The sequence below is a fragment of the Drechmeria coniospora genome, chromosome 02 (assembly GCF_001625195.1).
Source record: "Drechmeria coniospora strain ARSEF 6962 chromosome 02, whole genome shotgun sequence".
In the NCBI taxonomy this organism is placed as follows: domain Eukaryota; kingdom Fungi; phylum Ascomycota; class Sordariomycetes; order Hypocreales; family Ophiocordycipitaceae; genus Drechmeria; species Drechmeria coniospora.
In genome coordinates this window covers 300,084-324,868 of record NC_054390.1, presented here as the reverse complement: position 1 = coordinate 324,868, position 24,785 = coordinate 300,084, and the positions used below count along the sequence as shown (strand labels likewise).

Genomic DNA, 24,785 nt, shown 5'->3' with positions numbered 1-24,785 from the left:
ACTAGTTGGTGGTGCGGTCAGTTGACGGTACGATGGATCGTCTTGGTACGAGTTATACTTTGGTAGTATTATTACAATGTAGTGACTGATAGTACCAGTGTGTGATTGTTCCCAATCAGTAGCAAGAACGACTACTTGGTCGATGATATGATATGTCGGTAGTCAACGTTGAGTCGACGGTCGGCTTCGGTCCGACATGATACTAGTTGGACTGGTAGTATGACGGCAGTATTTTGGCTAGCAGCAGTACTGCCGTCAGTTGCTGCAACTAGTATGGGAGTGACGCTGAGTCTGACTAGTATATAGGATAGTATCCTACTGGGTGGCTTGCTCGTATAATACGGTACAAGTGTTGGTCATTTACCAAATATAACGGCTCATATTATTTGTCTTGAAGCAATAATATAAAGGCTCGTATTGGAGTTATACCAGCATGGTCTTCCAGTCGCATTTGTTTTCGATGGCTATTAATATTCTTTTGGACAGACTGATACCGTAGTACATGCTTCGTACTACGAGCAGTAATTCCCTGGCATTGTGTAATATCTTGTTTGTGTTGTTTTTGTTCTTTGATTTGCCGACGATGGATGTTATGGGCAGATGTATCGAGTGATCAAGGTTGAATGGCAGACTGTATTGTTTTTGTTCTTTGATTTGCCGACGACGGATGTTATGGGCAGATGTGTCGAGTGATTAAGGTTGAATGACAAACAGTATTGTTTTTATTCTTTGATTTGTCGACGATGGATGCTATGGGTAGATATATCGAGTGATTAAGGTTGAGTATTGTTTTTGTTGTTTGATTTGTCGACGATGGACGTTATGGGCAGTTGTGTCGAGTGATCAAGGTTGAATGGCAGACAGTATTGTTTTTGTTCTTTGATTTATCGACGATGGATAGTATGGGCAGATGTGTCGAGTGGTCAAGGTTGAATGGCAGACAGTATTATTTTGTTCTTTGATTTGTCGACGTCGGCTATTATGGGCAGATGTATCGAGTGATCAAGGTTGAATGGCAATGTGTCGAGTGATCAAGGTTGAATGGCAGACAGTATTGTTTTTGTTCTTTGATTTGTCGACGATGGATAGTATGGGCAGATGTGTCGAGTGGTCAAGGTTGAATGGCAGACAGTATTATTTTGTTCTTTGATTTGTCGACGACGGTTATTATGGGCAGATGTGTCGAGTGATCGAGGTTGAGTGGCAATGTGTCGAGTGATCAAGGTTGGTTAAGTAGCAATGTTTCACAAACATAATGACAGCCCAACCAGAGGTACAGGATGCAGGTCGGATATGAGGCCGGGAGGGGTAGGCTGACGAGCAGGCAAGACACGCACCAATGGTCACGTGACATTCCAAGTGGTGAGTCGTGATCGATCGATCGAGTGATCTGACCATAATCAGCCGATCCGACAGGATCAGTGAAAGAATGAACAAATGTATAGCACAGTCTCTACTGCTAGCTAGGTAGCTTACTTCTTGACTGATCAATCTAAGCAATTGCCTTGTAATTAAGAAGTGCAAAGCTTCTTGGCCGACTCTCAGTCGACAAACTGTTCCGCGTCACGCCTGACTCACTTCCCAAGTGACAGTACCCTAGGACGCTTCGAACATCCGTCACACAATGCTCCTTAGAGCACGTCTGCAAGTGCTTGTATGGCTACATAGAAATGGTCAATAATCCCAGGTCTATCTGATATGCCAACAACTCAAACAAACACCGACTTTATTACCAAACAGACACAGTTGCCCTCGCCGATTGCGACTAGAACTACCCTTCGTCTTCCACTCCAGTACGTGCAAGGGAGTATTCATCTCAACGGGATGCCATGCAGTGCAAGTGTATCCGGATCAGAGGGATTGTGGTTTTTTTTCGTCAATTGAACGGAGGTGATGCCCAAATGAACGCGCCGTAACGGAGAGTTAATACAGGGTGGTGGGCTCTTGCGGCCTAAAAAATGAACGAAAACATCAACGACAGCCCCAAAGTTCAGCACCCTCCCTTATGGATTGCAACAATGCATGCATCTATGCTCATGTCAGTAAGCGAGTCGATGGGCAATTGATCAAAAACGCCTCAACCGCACTGAAAATTAAAGTGGGCTGGGGGACTGGACAAACAGCGAAAAAGCAACCCACCATCAATTTTCTTCGTCAAGCTTTGTGATCCTTCATGTCTGTACAATATCTTTGTGGAATAGACGAGTAACGCATACATATTTCTGGTAGGTAATCTTGAGATTGTTAGTATTCGAACAGTTTCATTCTACAGTCACAACTTACCTCCGTATTATTGTTTTCAGCCTAGAGCAGTAAGATCAGTACGAGTACTCCTACAGGAAGAGGGAGATCATACAACTCCCTCTTTCTCTGCTCTCTTTGTATACGAATTTTCGTTAGTGTAGGCTCATCTGTACCAAGGATACAATTACTTGCCAAAGCATATTTCTCTGCAGCCTATACCAGCTCCATTAATATAAACCCAGTTACCTAAATTCATCAAACGGTACATCTTACAGCAGCTTCTTTACACAAGTACTAAAAATAATTAGTCTTAAGACACAGAAAGGAAAGAAATATAATTAGAAGCATACTTCGTGCTCTGCATTAAGTTTCTGCTACATAGTAAGTCATACAATAGCCGACATGGATGATATAACGGGAACTTACTGCAATTTCTAATCTTTTAAGCTATATCGAATTAGGTTAGGTAGCTATCGAAAATAATGCATAAAACGAACCTTGGCAGCTGCAAGATAGTTCTAGTAATAGTTAAAACTTGGATAACCCAACAAGAATGGATGGATAAATAATTACATCTTTTTTGTTTCGCCAGAACTAAAACGGATATTAGCAGTCATGAAAAAAAAAGGTTCATCTAGGAAGCAGAGATATTACTTCTGGCGAGTTCTAAAATCGTCAGTAGAGTAATATCCCTCAGCAATAGTTATTTAATTAGCGCACGTACCTCGTCGACAGTGTCCTAGACGCTCAGTATGCGGTCGGCTTCCATTTCGCTGGTGGCAGGGTCTGTACTGATCTTTCGCCTGCCATGATCAACGTCGGTCGAAGCAACGTAGTAAAACGGAGTGCAATAGAGTGCAGTAGAGTGCAACGAGTGCAATAGAGTGCAGTAGAATGCAACGATTGCAATAGAGTGCATCGAGTGCAATAGAGTGCAGTAGAGTGCAACGAGTGCAGTAGAGTGCAACGAGTGCAATAGAGTGCAGTAGAATGCAACGAGTGCAGTAGAGTGCAACGAGTGCAGTAGAGTGCAACGAGTGCAATAGAGTGCAGTAGAATGCAACGAGTGCAGGAGAGTGCAACGAGTGCAATAGAGTGCAGTAGAGTGTAACGAGTGCAGTAGAGTGCAACGAGTGCAATAGAGTGCAGTAGAATGCAACGAGTGCAGTAGAGTGCAATGAATGCAATAGAGTGCAATAGAGTGCAATAGAGTGCAGTAGAGTGCAGTAGAGTGCAACGAGTGCAATAGAGTGCAATAGAGTGCAATAGAGTGCAACAAAGTGCTGACCATCCAGCCATTCGACGCATATTCCCCTGCCGCGTGCTCCGCTGGGAGGTGATTGCTGATGGCGTCAAGATTAAGAATTGGTTTGTGAAAGATATCGCTGGCTAGGCTGCGTTGCGTAGTTGGTTTTCGACGACCGAAATCTTGCTCTGTAGTAGTTGCCGTTGTGTCAGTACACACTCTGCAGGCGAACCAGGAGTCATCTCCCCAATCAACGCACCTCATTTCCTCCATGCAATGCAGGGTCGTCCGAATCCAATACTCGGCGTCGTCGAGAGCAACGCCGTGACGCGTGGGGGCTGCCGATGTTCGAATGTTCCTTCGCATCTAGAACCAGCACGAAGCCTCATGTCACGCATCTTTGCCCTGCAAACCCCCCAAGGCCTATTGTTCTCCTTTCTAGGCATCGTCATATCAACCGGATATTGGACAGAGTACTGGCCATGCAGCCTCACCAGGTCCGGCCGCTGCACTTGGAAGTTTCGCCGGGCAAATTGTACTGCCGCGCGCTTCGCCGGGACGTGGTTGGTAACGGCGCCAAGTTTCGTTGATAGGAACTGAGGAAACTGGCTGACCTGGTCCACCGTGAAGCCGTCTGGTGTACCAAAGTGGACGAAATGCCGCATATGTACTGGTACTCGGTTACGATATCAAAGTACTGTATTTCTCGATGATAGTCCAGACCTTTATGACTTCTTCCTTCCAGTGGGACGGGCCTTCCGGATCATGACTCGTCAGCTCCCAAGTCCGACTAACGGGACGAAAGGATGGGTGTTGAGACTTTGATGCTGACAGGCAAGCCGTGAGCCTCAACGTTGCTGATGATGGATCTGTAGTGATCGACCACTTGCTACAATCGACATTGACCATTTACTATAATCGACATCGGTGTGGCATCTTGGAGTGCCCTTGTCGGCCGCTTCCGCTCGTCATGGCTCGCCGGGGTGCTCAGCTGGTCCAGGCACTCCGGCGGGAACCTGTGACTGTTGTTTTGTATTCCTCCTGGACGGCCTGAAGATGCAACAACTCCGTCGACTTGCATTCAGGCCGTTCATGTCGTTGGAGCTCACGGTACTCCTCATAATGGTAGCTTTCTTCGGTGCAAGAACCATGTCGAACTCGACGCCGAAGCGAAGGGTTCCGAGGCTTGTTATCCGGTTTGCATCGCAGTTGCCTCTCCGGTTCAAAGTCCTGCTCCTGATAAGTTGCTGGCTGGGTTGAATTTGGGCAGTTGGTGCTGAAGCCGAAATGGTGAAAATTCTTCTTCGCCGTGGTTGTGCGTGCCTCGTGTCCTTTCATGTGTTGGGAAGGAGCCATGAACTGCCGAGACTGGCCCAGTGCCTGCCTACTGTAGGTGCAGCGCAGGTGCGCAATACTAGGTCTCACGGCGCGGGTAGTCTTCTGGAGCCTGTAGTGTTGGATTGTCGCCGCTGCCAGATGGAATCGAATGGAATGAGTAAAGAACGTGTCGGAGTTGAACGAGTATTCTATCCGATCCGCCCTTTCGGCATGTGGCGGCATGGCACTCGAAGGACATGGGCGGCAATGACGAGCCGCGTTGCCGCATATTAGCAAGGTCCCTTGATTTAGCCGACCAAGTAATAATAGTTGGGCTAGGATCTGGTCTTGGTCTGATCTAGATACCGACCGAGGCACCAATCTAGGTGCCGACCGAGTACTACTGAAGGCGTACGCACTGTGCCTACTTGACGTGTGAGCTGAATATTATTATCGTACCTACTTGACGTGTGAGCTGAATATTATTACCGTACCTACTTGACGTGTGAGTTGAATATCATCACTGTGCTTGATGCAGCACGCTGTACCTGCTCAACGTGTGAGCTGAATATTATTACTGTGCTTGATGCAGCACCCCGTACCTACTCAACGTGTGAGCTGAATATTATTACTGTGCTTGATGCAGCACCTACGCAAGTGCACTGCACACCGCCGGTACTGTAATAATTAACACCCAACAACTACACCGGCAACAAGTAACAAGCAGGTGAATCCTGTTCTTGCAAGTACGCAGTGATATTATAATGCCGTGCGCAATCACATGTACTCCGTCCATTGGTCCACACGCAAGAAGCTCCTCGCAGGAGCGTCATGTCGAAACCTGGGGAGCTGACGTGGAACGTGCCAACCTCGAGCACACCAAGGTGATTCGTACTCTGACGAACCTGGCAACGGGAAACAGCAACTTCTAGCCCCATCCTGGCCGACTTTTACCGAACGATATTATTTTCCTCGAAACTACGGGAGTCGATTTACGAGCTCAACGATTTCGAGGCTCCCATATGCCTTGACCGTGATACTGGAACCGGACCTATTTGCCTTGCCCTCGCCGAGAAACCGATGGCAGGAATTAATTGATCTTGACGAAGCCGCGATACAGGCCGAACAGCAGCAACCAATGTTATGGAAACGAGATACGCACTGGAAACAGCATCAACCGATTGATCTCTTTTCCACGTGGGAACCGTACCCGAGCATTATTGACAGAGCAATTCCACGGACATTGCAGGCTCCCTTGAGCGCAACAGTCAAACCAGGTGATTGGATGGATAGCCTTTCCAGATACAACGGCATTAAAGATGAACCGGCCTGCTTCGGAAGATGGGACGACAACCAAAAAAAACTTTTCAGAGACGATAAAGCAATGGGCAGATCGACGAGTTGGCGCCGCCGAAACACAAACATCTCCTCGGGGACAGCCCAACACGAACAAGGCCTCGGAGCATGACTCGACATGGAGCAGATACTTGTCAAACGTCCAAGAGGTGGCCCAAGAGCTCAGCGGAAGAGCTTGGCGGCAGAAAAATTCTCGGACGCAATGCTGATGAAGAAGAAGGCAAGCCTGCACGAGACAATCACTGCACAGTGCACCTGGTACGAAGCACAGTTCCACGGCGATGGGGCTTGTAGTAATGTTTCTTACCAAGATAGTAATGCAAGGCCTGAATGAAAAAGCAAACGTCCTTTTCGGTCGTATTTACTTTGGAAAACTAGCTCGCTAGGGGGCTGTCGGCGTCTTGCCCGTACGGAGGTTAATGCAGGTGGCTCGGTGTTACGTATTCAGCGTTGACCGTTGGGTGAGTGTGCAAGTACCTGATTATACTAGTTGCACCATTTATCAATTATTCATTCCTCGCACAAGGTAAAATCTTACTTGTAGGCGGTATGCAGAAACGAGGTTTGCCTCTGCACCTGCGCCTGCTTGTACTTGGTGCCGCCGGCGGAGGCTGGGCAAGGCCAGATACATGTCCATGCATGGTTAGTCAGCAGCCAGCTGTATGGAAATGTTACTGGAGGCTTCCATTCGCTCCTCCAACATTCGCCCATCACCTCCAACATTCGCCCATCACCTCCAAGATTGGTCCATCTGCTCCAAGATTGGTCCATCTGCTCCAAGATTGGTCCATCTGCTCCAAGATTGGTCCATCTGCTCCAAGATTGGTCCTTCTGCTCCAAGATTGGTCCATCTACTCCAAGATTGGTCCATCTCCTCCAAGATTGGTCCATCTCCTCCAAGATTGGTCCATCTCCTCCAAGATTCGTCCATCGGCAACTTGACATTTCAATTCTTGGAAACTATTAGCCCCAGCATCGAAATGTTGATACAATGCACAATTGCCTCCCGACAGAGCACACAGTAGGGGAATATGCATATAAAGGTTGGATAGTCAGTCCTTGATTATACTCTTGCATTCTGCTACACTCTGTTGCTTTGGCGAATAATGGCTGCTCATTCGATGCCCCCTTACTTGCAAATAATCGATTCACGATTCGACTTGGCTTGGATTGATGGCCATAGCTCCGAGGCTCATGCGAACCGGCCTAGCAGAAAGCCCACAGAATCCGCCGCCGGTTTCTCAGCCATCGTTCCGGTACCTCGGAGAGTGGCGAAAAGTGATGATCCAAGCCTATAGGAGAGCAACAATTTTTTACACATGTACATGGAACGGCCGGTCATCGGCATACTCGTCTGCACCCTCGCTCGCCTAGTTGTACAGGGCCCCTCCGAGGGCGAGGATGAACAGCGCCGCCAGCGAGCTGCTCCAGCCAAGCGCCATGGTCGAGGCGGCACTCTTGCTCGTCGTCGCGGCCGCGGCGGCGGCCGTGGTGGTGGACGTTCCCTCGGCAGCGCCGTCAGCCGACTTGCCGACGAGAGCGGATAAGCTCGCATCCGCGACAAAGGACGCCTTGATGGTGCCGTTCTTGCACTTGGACGGAGGCTCGGCCGAGCCCGGGACAAAGTTGACGGCGATGCACTGGACGGGGAAAAAATGTCAGCCGACGCACCGACCGTGGAACTGGACGACGAAGGGGGAGGCACCTGGTACAGCAGACCGTCGACGGCCGAGGAGACGACGCCGACGACGCCCTTCTTGCCGACGTAGCTCTCGGGGACGGTGACTTGGGGCTCGCAAAAGTCGCCGAGGCCGCTCTGCTGGACGATGGGGAAGATTTGCTCCCAACCGGAGGCGGCCTTTTCGTCCGTCGTGACGCGGAAGAGCCAGTTGCACTGAGGGTGCATGAGGCGGACGGCGATGGCCTCGCCGCCGACGTGGAAGTCGACGAGGTCCTTGGTGAAGTCGGGGGTGAAGCCGCCGCAGGGAGCCTTGTCCTCGTCGGCGTCCTCGAAGCCGATGGAGGGCGGGTAGGTGAGGGTAAAGTGGGCGGCGGCGAAGGCGCAGAGGGCCGACAAGGTGACGAGCGACTTCATCGTGACGTCGGGTCGCGGACGAGCAAAGGGATGCGTCGAGCGGAACGGACGGGGAGCGAGAAGGGGCAGGCAAGGAATGATGAAGAGCACGCAAGGTTTGCGAAGGCGAGGGTCGAGCAAGCAAGTATAATATAAGTAAGGCGAGTAAATAAATAAATGCATGCCGCACCACCACTGGAGCGGCGCCGGTGCGTGGAGAGTGGTGGGGGGGAGGGTCATCCGCCCAGCGTCCAACGGCAAAAGCGCACAATCAAGTACAAGTACTTACCGTACCTATAAATTTCGAGTAATACAGGCACTGTACAGCACTGCACTGTGAAGTGCTTGCTTGCATCTACCTACAGGTACTTGCAGTACGGCATTGCTTGTGTTGGCTTGTACTGCAAGAGAGCACGGCGACAAGTACTTGCAGGTAGAGCACAGTACGTCCTCGCACGCGCGGATCCGAGTGAGCGAAACTTGATGTACATGTACTTGCACTGCACGGTAAGTACAGTACAGGTTGACCAACAATCAGGTGCACAAGCACTTGGACACCTACTAGTAGGGAGAACGGCGTATTATTACAGGTAATACAGGCAATTAGTGGTTGATCAGAGGGAGCAAAGCGCTGTGTCGGCGCCTGCATACCCTGGCCGTCATGCACCGCAAGCACTTGCACACCAACCAGTACCCGCACGCTCCATGCAAGATCTTCGGGACCCAAGGCAAACCATCAACGGCGGAGACGACACTGAGGAAAATTTCGTGATTCCTACCTGCGACGAGATTTAAACGGTCAGTCAAAGCGCTTCGTTTCAAGCCAAGACCATCGCTCGCACGAGGGATGCGGATTTCATGGCGTTGCTGGCAAAACGTGCTCAGCTAGGGAGTATTACTTGCAAGTACTGTACAAGGACATGCAAGTATTACGTGGTGGTTTTTGGGGCAGCAAGCATGTACTTGCACCAAATATGGTAGTCCGTACAGTAGATGCAGTACGGAGCAAGTACAACTAGTTGAATTCAAGTACTGTAAGCATGTTGTAGCTGTAGGCAGCACCACTTACTGTAATTACCTACAGTAAGTACTGTACTTACTCCGTACCTAGTACTTAAATACATGCGCAGTACTGTACGGTGCCGAGTAAAAGCAAGTACAAGTACACGAATTTCAGTGCTGGCACGTCCATCCCGCTGGTACCTGTACTCCGGATCGGGGGAGGCGCGCATGGCAGCTACTACCGGCAGTCCGATCGGCGACCGGCGGGGCGACGGGCCGGGCGCTGCAGAGCCAATCATGGCGCTCGAGACCACATGGTTGAGAGTGTTTGAGCAAGTTTCTCCCCTTCTCGACGCTAGCCAACTTGCGACGTCATGTACACGGCAAGTACTCGAATCGGCACATGATGTACTCGTCGCTCCAAATAGCACGACGGGAGCGGACGACCGCATCATGGCAATACTTTTAGAGATCCTGCGCGGTACTTGCTGGTACTTGCGGTGCAGGAGAGCGAGAATTGCGAAATGGCAAGTGGGACATTGGGGGGGTTCTTGCGACCCGCGGACGGACGCTACTTGTACCGCAAGGCAAGTACTTGGTGCAGTTGGTGCAGTTGGGTGCACTGTAAGTACTGTAAGTACCTGCTGCAGCTGGGCGCACTGTAAGTACTTGCTGCAGTTGGTGCCGTTGGGTGCACTGTAAGTACTTGCAGCAGTTGGGTGCACGGTAAGCACTCGACTGTACTTGCTGCAGTTGGTGTACTTATGGCGCACTGTACTTGCAGTAATTACTTGCACTGTAAGTGAGGTACCGTGCCGCCAATGTTTGACAAGGCACTAATTACTGTACTTACATGTACGTACATGTACTCCGAGCGTGAGGCTGCACGAGTATACACAAACGCACCAAAGGCCCCAACTCGTGTCATGTCACAGCAAATTTTTGCCGCCATATTGACCGACCCTCGGTCGACCCTCGTCCAGGCTTGTACGGAGATTACCATGCCACCTGTACGGAGACGGAGGACGCCCATTACTTACGGTACGAGTTCGGAGACTTGCTTCCTCCAACGAGGCCACGGAGCGAATCCATCCCGACCAAGCCATACCACCAGAGCTCCTGGTCTCATGGCTCCCATCTCCCTCAGCCTTGAATTCACCCAAGGTGATTGACGTCGACTACGCCTACCGTACACACCGGGAACCATTCACCTCCGGCCAGGTCGACTCTGGACAAGCTCTCTAGAGGTCAATAGCATGGACCTGTGAGCTGCAGTACACGACGACGACGACGACGACACGTCCCTCCTCGCCTCCGACGTCACTCGCCTTCGACGTCACTCGCCTCCGACGTCCCTCGTCTTCGACGTCCCTCGTCTTCGACGTCCCTCGTCTTCGACGTCCCTCGTCTTCGACGTCCCTCGCCTTCGACGTCACTCGCTCCGACGTCACCCTCGGCCCTCCTGCAAACCCCCACGCTGGCACGCCCTGGCAACCGCCACCATGGACACGCACTCGCACGCCGGCCACACGTCGGGCATGGGCATGGACACCAACTACGCCTTTGCCGACGACTTTTGGTACCTCGTGGCCGCCGTCGTCGGCCTCTTGGTCCTCATCCGAGCCGTCAACCACGTCGGCGCCCGCCAGAGGCAAGCAGCTCGACCACCTCCCTCACCCCGTGCCCTGCTGACGTGTCCCAGGTCCAAGGCGTGCCGCGGTCCGCATCCTGAGCGGGCGACCCGTCCCGACGGTCGAGCCGGCCAGGCGTGGGCCACGGCCACGGCCTTGGTGCGCGAGCTCGGCCATCCGCAGCTCTACGTGCCGATCAAGGGCCTCCGCTGGGCCACGCCGCCCCCGCTCGGCCGTGTGCTCGTCCTGCTCGCCTACTGGGCCGTCATCGTCTACTTCATGTCGTGGAGGGTCGTCGTCGACGACGCCTTCTACTGGGAGCGCATCGGCTACCGCGTCGCCTGGGTCACCCTCACCCAGCTGCCCTTGCTCTTCCTCCTCGCCATGAAGGTGAATCCCGTCGGCTGGCTCATCGGCTCGAGCCACGAGCGCCTCAACTGGCTGCACCGCTGGGTCGCCCGGACCATGCTCGTCACCGCCACCGTCCACGGCTTTCACTTCTGGACCGAGTGGGTCCGCGCCGACTTTGTCGAGTACCAGCTGTCGGCCATGCCCATCGTCCGGTACGGCCTCGGCGCCTGGGGTCTGCTGCTCTGGTCCGTCGTCGTCGGCTTCCTGCCCGTCCGCCGGCTGGCCTACGAGCTGTGGCTCGCCCAGCACGTCGTGACGTCCGTCGTCCTGCTGTACCTGCTGTACCGACACATCCCGGCCAACGCACGTTATCTGCTCTGGATGTCCATCGCCTTCCTCGTCTTCGACCGTGCCGCGAGGTGGCTGCTCCTGCTCTGGCGAAACACGGCATGGACGACGCGAGGATCATCAGCCTGCGACGCGAGACGCCGCGTCGGACACACCATCTCGCTGCGGACCATGGGCGACGCGACGACCGTCGTGACCGTCAAGGACGTCCACTTCCCCTGGCGCGCCGGCCAGCACGTCTACCTTTGGGTCCCGCGCCTCGGGCCCCTCGAGGCGCACCCCTACACCATCGCCTGCGCCCACCGCGTCGAGGGCACCTGCTGCTGCAGCAGCATCCAGCTCATCGTCCGCGAGCACAAGGGATTCTCCCGCCGCCTCCGCGAGCGCGCCGCGAGACACCCCGACAGGACCCTCACGGCCTTTGTCTCCGGGCCCTTTGGCGCCCCTCCGCGCTGGGACGCGTACGAGACGCTCGTCCTCATCGGCGCCTCGACGGGCGCGAGCTTCGCCATCCCCGTGCTCGAGTGCGCCGCCGCCGCGACGGAGCGGACGTGCGTGCGGAGGATCGAGGTCGTCCTGATTGCGAGGACGGCCGACGAGATTGCCTACTTTGTCGACCGAGCAAAGGAGGCGGCGCTCGAGGCGCGCGCCAAGGGCGTCGATGTGCGCCTGCACGTCGCCATCACCGGCGTCGCCGGCCACGGGGAATGCTCCGCCGCCGTGCCGCTCGTGCGGCCTTGGCGAGCCGGAGGCGGCCGCCGCGGGACGACGGCGAGGAGAGAGTCCAACGCCGGGTGCGACGGGCATCCGTCGACGCCCACGGCCGAGTCGTCGGGGGGCTGCTGCTGTCGCGGCCGCCGGAGTCGCCGCTCCTCGGCGGCCGAGTCGCTCGACGGCAGGCCGAGCCTGGAGTGCCTGCGCGAGTACACGGCCCGGCCGGACATTGAGGCCCTGATCCGCGAGCCCGTCGAGCAGGCCTGGGGCGAGACGGCAGTGGCCGTCTGTGGCGGAAAGGAGCTCGTCGCGCGCACCCGCAACTGCGTCGCGAAGCTGAGCGACGAGCGTGCCGTGCACAAGGGAACCGGCGCCCAGGGCATCTACCTGCACGTCGAGGAGTATGCCTTTTGAGCCTTGCCTTTATTACGGCGCCGACGCCCGTTGCATCGACGCGTCGCATGAGAAGTTGCCATTTCGACGCTTGTATGGACAAGCATCATTTCCCTACAAGTGCATGCTGTGTGTATTTGCTTGTTTGTACATGCACCGACAGGCATACATTCGCAGCATCATTACCGACACGCATACATTCACACCATCATTGCCGACACGCATACATCCACACCATCATTACCGACACGCATACATTCACATCATCATTACCGACACGCATTCTCTGTAGTTACGCAGCATTATTCGCAGCATCATTGCCGACACACATAGCTAAGCAGCAGTATGAGAGTCCTTTCGCATAAATGCATGCCCAGTACATGCATGTGCCCCTGGACATCGGTGCATGTATCAGTGACCTCGGCATACGCATGATCGAGGACCATCTACATGTACTTCATACATCCGCTCATGCATGTATGCGTACTTGCATTTCTCGTGCTGTACTTGTACTTGGGAGCTCCTGCCTGCACTTTCCGTCATGGCAGTTTTGGCAGGCACCATGGCGAATGGACGTACCGTCGGTTCCATCAAGTTCCATGAGCTTCTCCCGGCCAATGTCAGTCTTGCAGAGCTTGTCTCGTTTGCGTTGTCACGAGCGTCGAGCCACCGACGACGACGACGAGGGTGAAGGACGAGCAACGCGGATCGGCGACACGGATCAGCGTCATGCACGAGCTTGCTGCCACGAATACGCACCTCGCACGCTCATTTATGCTACAGCCATGCAGCCGCTGGTACCTGCTACCACGGCACAGTGCACCTGCACTGCCTCCTCTACGCTTCCCTCCCACGACTGCGTCGGAGAATGACGACAAGGACTGCCCGCTCGCACTGGACCATGCACTCTGGCAGCATGATTACCCATCCAAGACGGCTACTTGAGCAGTAGGCAGTGCTCAGCTACCGAAAAACACTTGCCTTGCCCCGTTGCCGTCCGTCCGCCGTCCTGCTCGACGGTCCTACTCGGTGCTTCGAAGCCGTTGGCAATCCCCCCCCCCCCAAGGAAACGCATACTAACCGTTCGGAACCTGTCCATTTCAGCATGACCTGACGCCTCGAGGATAGACAGCAACTGCATGAGCACCATCGCCGACGTCCCTCGGCTCCCACCCAGGCATCGCCACCACTTCAGTCCACCCGCTGCGCGCTCCGAGGTACCATGGCCTCCTGCCGCTTTCCCCCTTGGCCAATCTTGTGCCGGGTTCTTAGTCGCGCACTCGGCTGGTTGACGTCGCTCATCGCCATCGTCGTACTCTCCTTTCTTGCGAGCCAATGGTCCGACCTATCCGGAGCCGCCGTGTCGGGCATCCTGGGGGTGAGACTTTCGCTCCGCGTCGTGCCGCCGCGTGGGCTGGAGCAACCATGAACTGACGGACCAACTGCAGGCTACCGTCTCTCTCATCACGGACAGTTGGCAGATTGTCGCTCTCACCAGCGGCGGCTCCGACTTTCCCATCCTCTCCCCCACCCGGGCCACCTTTCACGATCTCGTCTCCCTCTGTGTCTGCGTCGGCGGCGGCGTCCTCATCAGACTCGCCAAGTTGCAGGAAACGGACGAAATCGACGCCGGTGAGCCCCTGGCCGACTCTTCTCCGGTCCGACCCTATTACAGCAGGCAAGCCATGTTGATGGCGTGCATGTGGACGCTGGCCTCCGTCATGTAAGCCATCCTCTCGACACGACACTTGGCACAGGCATCTTCCGACGAATAAACATCCTCTAGGTGCGAGCGATGCTAACATGCCAAGGATTTGGCGATCTTTATTCGTCGTCTGGGCCGCGGTAGACTATATGCTGCATCTCTACGGAACTGTTCTCTCCCAACGGATTCGGCGGCGCAACATGCGAGATCCAGGGCCGGACTGACTGCCATGGGATCTTTGGCCGTTGCCTGGAAGCAAAGCGGCCGCAGAAGGGCAGGGGTGATGGCCAGGAAGTAGTATGCAGACGTGACCAACAAGATCAGAAAGATTCGGCACGAATTCAGTGGAATCCGACGTCGGCCGCACGAATCCAGGGCTCAGTGCGAAGAGCGCCGCAGCTTGTCCGCGACGGTGAGGTCTGCGTCGATGGGCTTGAGGAATCCCGGCGGAAGCAAACCATACCTGCTCCGCACAAGGGGCCGAGATTGACAACAAGGAAGTGAAAAGGGTAAAGGCCAGGAGTGGAGAGGAGTTGACCAAGTCGATCGGGTCTCTGGAAAACAGCACGACAGCAGGCCGCACTCATCAAACGACATCCCCACCAATCCTACGAGAAAGTTTGTCTGCATTCTTTGTGCTTTGTGCTCCAATCAAGGGACTCCCGGAGTGCGAGCACATGACGGTCAAGGTAGACGTTCTACAGTTTCCAGGAGGCGATGAGGTCGTGAATGTAAAGGAGATGCCCGCGTATGCTCGTCTCGTTCAAATCCTACCTGGCCTGTTGCTTTCAGATGTACAAAGCTGGTTACATAGCGCTGCCACGCTTGATAATATGGTTGACATGACTGCCTAGGGTGCTATTATTACCTTGAAGCTATTACAATCATCGTTTCCGTCCTACTAGCTTGCTGTCCAGCGCAAGGTTGGCATGCATTTGGTCGCAAGTGAAAGAGGCACCTGTCATACTCCATGGTAGAGCATCACCGCTTCTCCATGGTGGAGCATCACCCCTTGACGTCGGAATGTCGGCGGAGCAAATCTCCCGTCAGACCCAACCCTATATGGCAACCGATCATGATATCGCGGAACAGTGTCATCGCCCTACCCTCGCTGGCGGCATGCAGATCGAATGCGGCATCTACTCGAGCTCCGCGGCCCATTATCTGAACCCAGAAGGAAAACGACCGCTTGCTGGAAGCTTCAGATTGGCGCATCGCACCGTCTGTCCTTGATCGTCCTTCCAACCGCCCTGGTCAATTCCGCTGTGAGAGATGGTGTTTCCCCACCAATCAAGACGAATATTCCTCCTCTGCAACGCCAAAAAAATGATGAGACTCGCGATGCCGATGGCGGTCATGAACGAACCGGACATGACGTATGCGTACCTCTCCCACCATGCCGTGTACCGCCTCCTGACGAAGAAGTTGAAGAAGATGGCAATGACGACGGCGCCTTGCATGTACGACCAGTTATAAGGTGCAAATACCATGGGCCCGGCGAGGAAGATCGGTACGTTGACCTTGCGCCACCAAGACATCGGCCACCTTCTTGCGGCAAGGTAGACGACGACGGGAAGAACGACGCCGAGGGGGATGAAGTAGGTTATGGCCCTGTATGGACCGCCATTTCCAAACAGTCGCCGAGGTCCCACGACGAACCACAGCAAGGACGACGAGAAGTGGGCATGCGCCTGCGGACAGGTGAACCCCTGCCGCTGTCCTTCGACGCAGACGCCGTCGATCTTGTCCAGCGCCCAGTTGTTGACCCCGAGCGCAACGATTCCGGCGATCAGAGTCGCGTAGACCTGGGCCTTGAAGGCGCAGCGAGGCGGTATCTTGGCGTAGTGGGCGATTTTCAAGTTGCTCACAAAGTTGAGCGACTGCGACGTCGACATGAAGCTGAACATGCGGAAGATGAGGTTCGGAATCACCTTGCCCTCGAGGACGTAGCCGCCCACGACCATCGAAAGGATGCTCACCGGAATCTCGACATTCGTCATGGCTGCGAGCATGCCGACGGGGATCTGCAGCACCAGGGTGAAGCTGACGGCCACCCAGATGGCCCAGACGGGCGTGTCCGTCGGCCACTGGCTGACGGACAGGCAGGCCAGCAGGATGGAGATGGCGAGCAGCGCAAGGTACCAACAGCTGGGGCACTCTGGATAGGCAGACATGAGCCGGTTGTGAACGTCGTTGAATTGCTCCTCCCGCCTTTGCCGCTTCAGGATGGAGCGCAGCCTCTTTACGATGTCTCGGCCGTACCAGAGCCCGATGTAGATTGGAAGTGCGACGTACATGGCGAAGGCGGCCGCGAGGTTGAGCACCTGCGTCGTCGACAGCCACGGCACGCTGTAGTTGCGGTAGGCCGTCTCGTTGATCGTCAGGTCGTCGTTCAGGATGCGGCGGACGTCGTAGGGCTGTGCCGTGTTGTCGTACACCTTGTTGCTGTTGATGGGCAGGTAGCCTGCGTTCCCGACATTTTTCATGTACATGATGGGCGCCGCGACGAAGCCGACGACGGCCATGCCGGCGGCGTAGTTCATGAGGCTGAAGAGGGGCGTCACGATGGGGTCCTTGAGATGGGCGGCAATGTTCCAGTCCAGCGTCGGCACCGGGTTCAGGCCGAGACCGCACGTGCTGCCGGCGATGAGCGCGAGGGTGACGTTGCCGGGGGAGAACCAGGTCGGCCAGTTGAACAAGGCGAGGCCATCGAAGAGGTAGTTGGGAACCCAGAACCAGGCGAACATGGCGCCGAAGCAGATGAGGAAAAACCGGAGGCGCGTCATGGACCAGCCTCGGACGGCGGGCAACGTCTCCGCCTGTTCCTCGTCGGCGAACAAGGCCTTCGTGACGGCCATGTTCGCGAGCGGCTTCTGCCATATCATGGCGGGAGGGTAGACGAGGAAGCGGCGCGTCAGTCCTGCACAGCCGTACCCGATGAACTGACTGGCGAGGAGGGTGATGAACTGCCAGGGGAGGTTGGCGGACAGGACTCGCTCGCCGTAGAAGCGATCGAGCTTCAGAAGCTGGATGATCCTGACGACGTAGGCACCGGAAGCCGCTCCCTCAAACGACACATTTGCCATCATGACGACGAGAAGGTGTTCTTTCTGGTTAAAGGGACCCGGGTTGAGCGTGAATTTCCAACCGGCCAAGGAAAACTCGTGCGCCGGCATCCATCGGGCCATGGCCATGCCGAGCGGCATCGAGAGCACCTGAACCATGTAGGTCGACACATTTATGCTCGGCATCCGCAACGAGAACAGCTGCTGGAGGGCGGTGCCCAGGATGGAAAAGAGCGTGCCAATGAAGAGTGCTCGGAAGGTGCCGACGGGAAGCAGCGGGTCGTCGACGTTGTCCACGACGGCGCGGACTTCCCGGTAGGGGGAGCTGTGTATGGCGAGCTGCTTGAAATCTTCGAAAGAATCCAGAATGAATTGAGCAGACTCGATGTCGATTTCACCATCAAGAGGAACTGACCGTCTCTCCTCCAGAAATTGACGAGCCCGTATGAGGATATCTTGCGGAAAGTTTGGATCGTGTTTGTGCATGTCGACGAACTGCTCCAAGGAAGCTATGGTAGTGTTCTTCTGTGACGTTGTCGAAATCATGGATGGATTTCTGATATTGAACATGTCCACGTTGGAGGTGAGGCTTGAAGAATAATGGCGAGGCGCCATGTATGCCCTCTTGCCAAACATTGAAGATGATTTGTTGCCGCGCGCCAAGGCTGGCCCATTGCCACGCACCACAGATGGTCTGGTCTCACGTGTTGTAGCTGGCCTATTCTCCGGCATGGTAGATGATCTGTTGCCAGGCGCCATTGACTGTCTGTTCTCGGGAGGCATGGCCTGTCTGTTTCCAGGGGCCATGGCCTGTCTGTTGCCAGGAGGCATATCCTGTCTGCTGCTAGGAGGCATGGCCTGTCTGTTGCGAGGATCCGTATCCTGTCTGTTGCGAGGGTCCCTATCCTGCCTGTTGCCAGGAGGCATATCCTGTCTGCTGCTAGGAGGCATGGCCTGTCTGTTGCGAGGATCCGTATCCTGTCTGTTGCGAGGGTCCCTATCCTGCCTGTTGCCAGGAGCCACATCCTGTCTGTTGCGAGGATCCGTATCCTGTCTGTTGCGAGGGTCCCTATCCTGCCTGTTGCCAGGAGCCATATCCTGTCTGTTGCGAGGGTCCCTATCCTGCCTGTTGCCAGGAGCCACATCCTGTCTGTTGCGAGGATCCGTATCCTGTCTGTTGCGAGGGTCCCTATCCTGCCTGTTGCCAGGTGCCATATCCTGTCTGTTGCGAGGGTCCCTATCCTGCCTGTTGCCAGGAGCCACATCCTGTCTGTTGCGAGGGTCCCTATCTTGCCTGTTGCCAGGAGCCACATCCTGTCTGTTGCGAGGATCCATCTCCTGTCTGTTGCGAGGGTCCCTATCTTGCCTGTTGCCAGGAGCCACATCTTGTCTGTTGCGAGGGTCCCTATCTTGCCTGTTGCCAGGAGCCACATCCTGTCTGTTGCGAGGATCCATCTCCTGTCTGTTGCGAGACGCCCTATCCTGTCTGTTGCCTGGCGCCATATCCTGTCTGTTGCGAGGGTCCCTATCCTGCCTGTTGCCAGGAGCCATATCCTGTCTGTTGCGAGGATCCATATCCTGTCTGTTGCGAGGATCCCTATCCTGCCTGTTGCCAGGAGCCATATCCTGTCTGTTGCGAGGATCCGTATCCTGTCTGTTGCGAGGGTCCCTATCCTGCCTGTTGCCAGGAGCCATATCCTGTCTGTTGCGAGGATCCATATCCTGTCTGTTGCGAGACGCCCTATCCTGTCTGTTGCCTGGCGCCATCTCCTGCCTGTTGCCAGGAGCCATATCCTGTCTGTTGCCAGCAGCCATGGCCTGTCTGTTGCCTGGCGCCATCTGTCTGTTGCCAGGAGCCATGGCCGATCTATTGCCAGGAGCCATATCCTGTCTGTTGCCAGGAGCCGTGGCCTGTCTGTTGCCAGGCGCTATGGTCTGTCTGTTGCCAGGTGCCATGGCCTGTCTGTTGCCGGGCGCCACGGCCTGTCTGTTTCCAGGAGCCATGGCCTGTCTGTTGTTAGGCCCTGTTGCTGGCCTATCGCCAGGCCCCATATACGGTCTGTTGCCGGGCGCCATGGCTGGCCTGTTGCCAGGCGTTGTATACTGTCTGTTGCCAGGCGCCATGGACGGCCCGCCGATAGGCGCTTTTATGTCTGCAACTTGGAGGAGGGAATTGGTTCTCTTGCAAGCTATCTCTCTCCAAGAAGATGGTGGAAATGTAATGGTCTAACGGCTTGGCAATACTGTTGCGGATTGTATCAGCTGCGTGTGCTGCTTTCGTGTGGCTGCACACGTCAAATGTGGTTCGTAGTCGTGTGGGTTGTATTATTAATGGATTGAGGAGAGGTGCAAACTGCAATGTATGGTGATGCAAATCAGTGCGTAGGCCCATGGGGAATGTTTGAGTTTCCGCACACTGCTCTACCAATCGAAACCTTAGGCTCAAGGCATCATCGGGCAACTGTCATTGCAGACGGATCGTAGGCAGAATGGTTGATTGCAGTCGTACACGACCCTTGCGGCGGAAACGTGCCCCGAGCCGGAGCCTCGTACTGTACGGAGTACAAGCAGGTTTACATAACTGCATATGCACAGTAATGCGAGGAACTGATGTACGCTGCTCGACTTTAAGGTTTGCTTCGTATATTGCTGCCGTGAGCTTGGCCTTGGTGGCTGTCTTTCCAGCACGACGCAACGGCCGCGGGTGTGGGCATTTCGCATGGCAGCATTGCGAGTTGACAGTGACGACAAGAAAAGAATCTCGTTTTTGGTCATAGCCGGTGGTGGTAGTAACTCGCATTCGCCACGGGAAGCGCTTCTACGTAGGCTGGTGCGTGTCGAGTTCCTCATTCAAGCTTCCGATGCATGCCTCGGAATGCATCAACAAGCTTCTACAGTTAGGTGAACCGATGGAAATGATGTGACAGTTACCAAGTTGTGCAACGAAATCGGCAGGCAGCCATTGATGTCCGATGGCCCACCCAGCCGTCATCGAGAGAGCGCAAGAGCTCCATGTGATCTAGGCGACGGCGGCAGCCTAACGGCAACACCACGACACGCCATGGCTGGTCATCCACTTGTGTGTCTGATTCTTGCGGCATCGTGATGCTGCTAGGGCATGGAGAAAACGAGGCCTGCGATTCGACCTGCCCCTCGCGGGTCTCGATGACGTGCCGCAACGTGCGTCGGGAACCTGATGGCATCGTGACTCGAGGATATATCCGAGACGGCTTGGACGACGACGCGGCGAGACAATCGGATTCGGCCTCGGCCGGCGAAGGGGGAAATGCGGCAAGACACCCATAGCGAGCTCCTCCGCACGGCGAAGACTGCCAACACAGCAGCCAGAGATGGGAATTGGCAAAAGATTGATGATGCAGTGGTCGGGGAGCATGGCAAAGCTGCTGCAGACTTGCGGTGAACGTTTGCAAGTCCAGTCAGGACCAGTCACTCGTCGTCAACCTGGCCCTACCTAGTTCAAGTACTTGTACTAGCAACTCATTACGCAGCATGTAGCCTGTACTTCCGCACCACCAGGCTACTACATGGTGCATACATCCGCCGTGATGCAGGGTACCTACTGCGGTCGATTAGGACAGTGATGATGTGCTCAAATTTAGGTACCTTGAAGGGCCATGCAAGTGCTGCCTAGGTTCCGGCAGGTGCATGGGTGGGTACGGGAACTTGACCGGGTGCCTGTTGTGGCCACGACCATTGTACTTGTACTTGCTGTTCCTCATCCCGCACTGGCTTCACCAACAATGGCGGCTTGTGGTGGTTTGTGGCGGTGCGACTACCGAAGTAGGAATTTTTAGCGCCACACATCAGCCGTGAGCAATTCCTACGTACCAACCGAGTACCTGCTAACCCCGCGATAGCGACGCAGGTAGCTTGGCGTAATATAGGGTACTTTGTTTTACTTGCCGCTTTATCTGCGTACCTGTCACCTTATCTTAGCGGCCAATGACTCTTCCCCTCACTGCGAAGCCGGATGCACCCCCTCCGCTCCCTCCTCCACTCCAGCCAGCATCACGAAAAAAAGTCTGCTTGCTTTCACCTCTGGTAATCACTCGCTCGATACCGACTGACCTCGATCCTGACCGTGGCGTCCGAATCAACCTCTCCGATCCAACCACCCGACAGCTTAAACTTCATCACAATGGCCGGCAGCAAGGGCAAGGTGTGCTTGGCGTGAGTCTGACGGAACCCCGCCCGGCGTCATGATGGACCGTCGACGTTATTGGCGTGTCTTTGTTGCTCCGACTAATCGTACTTTAGCTACTCCGGTGGACTCGACACGAGCACCATCTTGGCTTGGCTGCTCGAGCAGGATTACGAAGTTGTGTCAGTAGCCAGCCCGCTTCTTCTACTCGGACCAAAGGAAGCTATGCTGACACCTTCCAAGCTGCTACCTGGCCAATGTTGGTCAGGAGGAAGACTGGGCTGCCGTGGAGGCCAAGGGTGAGGTCCCCTCCCTGATCCATCGTCGTAGATGACGCCGGCGCTAACACGATGAGTGCAGCTCTCAAGATCGGTGCAACTAAGAGTACGACCCGACTGACCAACTCGAGATTGTCGATGACGCAGCGTTGCTGAACTTGGAACGAATCGTATAGTGATCATCGATGACCTTTGCAAGGTTTTCGTCGAGTACGGCCTCGAAACCCGTCCGCTGTCTGCAACGAGCTGACTTGATGGCAGGGAGCTGTGCTGGAAGGCTGTGCAATGCGTCCGTCGACCCCCTCCAGTTGGATCCCTTGTCTCCCACTTACGCCACCAGCGCAGAATGCCATCTACGAAGACCAGTATCTTTTGGGTCAGCATGCCCTGTTCACGAGGGCCTGGACTCTTGCTAACGCCATTTCAGGTACCAGCTTGGCTCGGCCCGTCATTGCCCGTGGCATGATGAAGGCCGCCGAGAAGGAGGGGTTCGTACATGACGTTCGGGGCGGCCTAACATGAGCCCGCGCTAACACGGAATGTATAGTTGCCATTTCGTGTCCCACGGTTGCGTGAGTCTTGAGCATGATACCCAATCGCCTCTTTTTTGACTTGGGATTGGCTAATCATCACCGTAGACCGGCAAAGGGTGAGCGGTGTGCTGGGAAACGCTCAAATGATGTGATGTGGCTAACACCATCCTCAGCAATGATCAGGTTCGATTCGAGGCACGTATTACCCGGCTGAGACACCGCTCCTCGACACCCAATCGACGAGAGTTGCATGTCCTCGGGGTACTAACTCGAGCAGCTGGCATATTTGACCATCAACCCCGCCATCAAGGTCATCGCCCCATGGTACGACGACCCGTCAACCTCCAAGCTTGAGTGCCGGCTGTAGGCTGACAATGTTGGCCCAGGCGCGATCCTCTTTTCTATAAGCGTTTCCAGGTTTGTTCTCACGATGCCACTGTTGAAGCATTGGCTGACAAGACCTCACAGGGACGCAACGATCTCCTCGACTACGCCGCCGAGAAGGGTACTGCTCACCGTTGGTTTCATCCTGATTTGCGAAATGTGCTAAATTATTCCAGGCATCCCTGTGACGTCGACTCGCGCGAAGCCGGTTGGTCCATTGACGCATTTTGATCCAGATGTCGTTGCTGATGGAAAATAAGTACTCGATGGACGACAACCTGGCCCATTGTTCCTACGAGGTACTTTGAACTGGCGCCTGCACCCAAACCTTGATACTGACAGGTACAGGCCGGCATGCTTGAGGACCCAAACACCTCTCCGCCTGAGGATATGTGGTAAGCGAAACCCGTCCCGAATGAGTGGCACAGAACGTGCTAAGCACGCGGCAGGACCCGCACCGTGAGCCCGCTCAAGGCGCCTGATACACCTCTCGAAATCACTGTCCACTTTGAGAAGGGCCTTCCGGTCAAGGTTCAGACTCCCAAGCAGACCGTCACCGGCTCCCTCGAGCTGTTCAACTTTCTCAATGCTCTCGGCAAGGAGCATGGCATCGGCCGAATCGTGAGTCTTGTCTGTGGAAACGGGCCTCGTGCCCTCGGGCTAACGCGTCATGGCAGGACATTGTCGAGAACAGGTACAGCCGACACTGCCGGGAACAATGACAGTCTTCCCACAGCTGACTTTGCACGCTTTGTCAGGTTCATCGGCCTCAAGAGCCGTGGTTGCTGTATGTCATCGGTGCTCTCGGAACTGCCAATGTCAACTGCTAACAGATCTATAGATGACGCCCCGTGCATGACCATCCTTCGCCTTGCTCATATTTCGATCGAGGGCCTGTGAGTGATGCGAGCACCCCTCGCCGTTTGTTGCCTGTGCTGATGGCACCAGTGTTCTCGACGGCCGTGTTCGCTCCCTTCGAGACAACTTGAGCAAGCAGTGGTCCGAGCTGCTCTACAACGGCCTCTACTTTTCGCCCGAAAGGGCCTTCTTGCAGCGTATGTCGCTCTCGTTAGTAGAGGAATGACTCGGCTGACCTGATTGTAGCGAGCCTCGACTTTTCTCAGGAGCGCGTACGTTTGAGAGCTGGCTGGAAACAGCGCGCGTGCGCTGACCCGATTACCAGGTTAATGGCGAGGTTCGCCTCCTCCTGTACAAGGGCAACGCCTACGTTCTGGGCCGTACCTCGGAGGAGAAGCTCTACTCGGAGGAGGATGCGTCGATGGATTCTCTCACCACCTTTGATCCCTCCGAGACTGTAAGTCATGGTTGGACGCTCTCGTTGATGTCGGTTTGCTCACAGGTTTTACATAGTCTGGCTTCATCACCATCAACGCGATTCGCCTCAAGAAGGTAAGCAACCTTTGCCTCGGTGCGGAAGCAGACGCTCACTCGACTGCAGTACGGCATGCAGATGGCTGAGGCTGGCATCGAGCTCTGAGGAGCCACCTCAGAAGCACGCGAGTAAGAGGTTGGGGTTAGAAAATCCGAGCTGCCGAGAACTTGGACCACATCTAGGTCGAATTCCGAGCCAATTTCAGCATCTTCATCACGCGGATGTCCCATCCTCAAGATCCTTATATTCTTGCAGAGAAACATGGAAGTCCTTTGGCTCACTCTTGTTCGCTGTTGTTGCCCCTCCATGGTGAATGTGCCGTGCCATTCATTCTTCGAGTTCCATCAGCTCCCGGGTTTGATATTCTTCGTCGGCTATGGACACGATGGGTGAGATTAATCGCCTGCTAACATGGGGCCAGATATGTGATGGGTAATTATCACGAGCGGTTGGGATGAGGCTGGCTGCAGTCGGCCTTGTCGCCTTGCGATCGGTCTTGGCGCAGCTGACATATCCAGGGCGGTTTTTTTCATTCTCGTGCGAGTTTCGATGACAATGCGACAGTCTGCACCTCGTTCTCACGGTGACG

General features: G+C 54.9%; 5 protein-coding genes across 5 annotated transcripts; 3 read left to right on the top strand and 2 right to left on the bottom strand.

Annotated features, from left to right (window-relative positions):
* Window positions 1-7,533: 7,533 nt before the first annotated feature.
* Window positions 7,534-8,258, bottom strand: DCS_03366 (GPI anchored protein; the record flags this gene model as incomplete). The annotated part of the gene is made up of 2 exons (XM_040800685.1): window positions 7,534-7,803; window positions 7,869-8,258. The coding sequence occupies 2 exons, from the start codon at window positions 8,256-8,258 to the stop codon at window positions 7,534-7,536; spliced, it is 660 nt and encodes a 219-aa protein (XP_040655718.1).
* A 1,844-nt stretch (window positions 8,259-10,102) lies between these two features.
* DCS_03365 (uncharacterized protein) lies at window positions 10,103-12,697 on the top strand (the record flags this gene model as incomplete). The annotated part of the gene is made up of 2 exons (XM_040800684.1): window positions 10,103-10,403; window positions 10,515-12,697. The coding sequence occupies 2 exons, from the start codon at window positions 10,103-10,105 to the stop codon at window positions 12,695-12,697; spliced, it is 2,484 nt and encodes an 827-aa protein (XP_040655717.1).
* A 1,201-nt stretch (window positions 12,698-13,898) lies between these two features.
* DCS_03364 (uncharacterized protein) lies at window positions 13,899-14,403 on the top strand (the record flags this gene model as incomplete). The annotated part of the gene is made up of 2 exons (XM_040800683.1): window positions 13,899-14,054; window positions 14,125-14,403. The coding sequence occupies 2 exons, from the start codon at window positions 13,899-13,901 to the stop codon at window positions 14,401-14,403; spliced, it is 435 nt and encodes a 144-aa protein (XP_040655716.1).
* Window positions 14,404-15,541: 1,138 nt separating this feature from the next.
* Window positions 15,542-19,522, bottom strand: DCS_03363 (OPT oligopeptide transporter family; the record flags this gene model as incomplete). Its single annotated transcript, XM_040800682.1, has 1 exon — window positions 15,542-19,522. The coding sequence occupies one exon, from the start codon at window positions 19,520-19,522 to the stop codon at window positions 15,542-15,544; it is 3,981 nt and encodes a 1,326-aa protein (XP_040655715.1).
* Window positions 19,523-21,605: 2,083 nt separating this feature from the next.
* On the top strand, window positions 21,606-24,301 carry DCS_03362 (putative arginosuccinate synthetase; the record flags this gene model as incomplete). Its single annotated transcript, XM_040800681.1, has 25 exons — window positions 21,606-21,637; window positions 21,725-21,790; window positions 21,852-21,907; window positions 21,969-21,992; window positions 22,063-22,096; window positions 22,148-22,175; window positions 22,232-22,262; window positions 22,314-22,374; window positions 22,434-22,458; window positions 22,525-22,535; window positions 22,593-22,602; window positions 22,697-22,743; window positions 22,806-22,836; window positions 22,888-22,924; window positions 22,980-23,011; window positions 23,152-23,198; window positions 23,253-23,424; window positions 23,481-23,497; window positions 23,562-23,590; window positions 23,645-23,699; window positions 23,752-23,858; window positions 23,908-23,933; window positions 23,987-24,118; window positions 24,175-24,213; window positions 24,263-24,301. The coding sequence occupies 25 exons, from the start codon at window positions 21,606-21,608 to the stop codon at window positions 24,299-24,301; spliced, it is 1,188 nt and encodes a 395-aa protein (XP_040655714.1).
* Window positions 24,302-24,785: the final 484 nt, after the last annotated feature.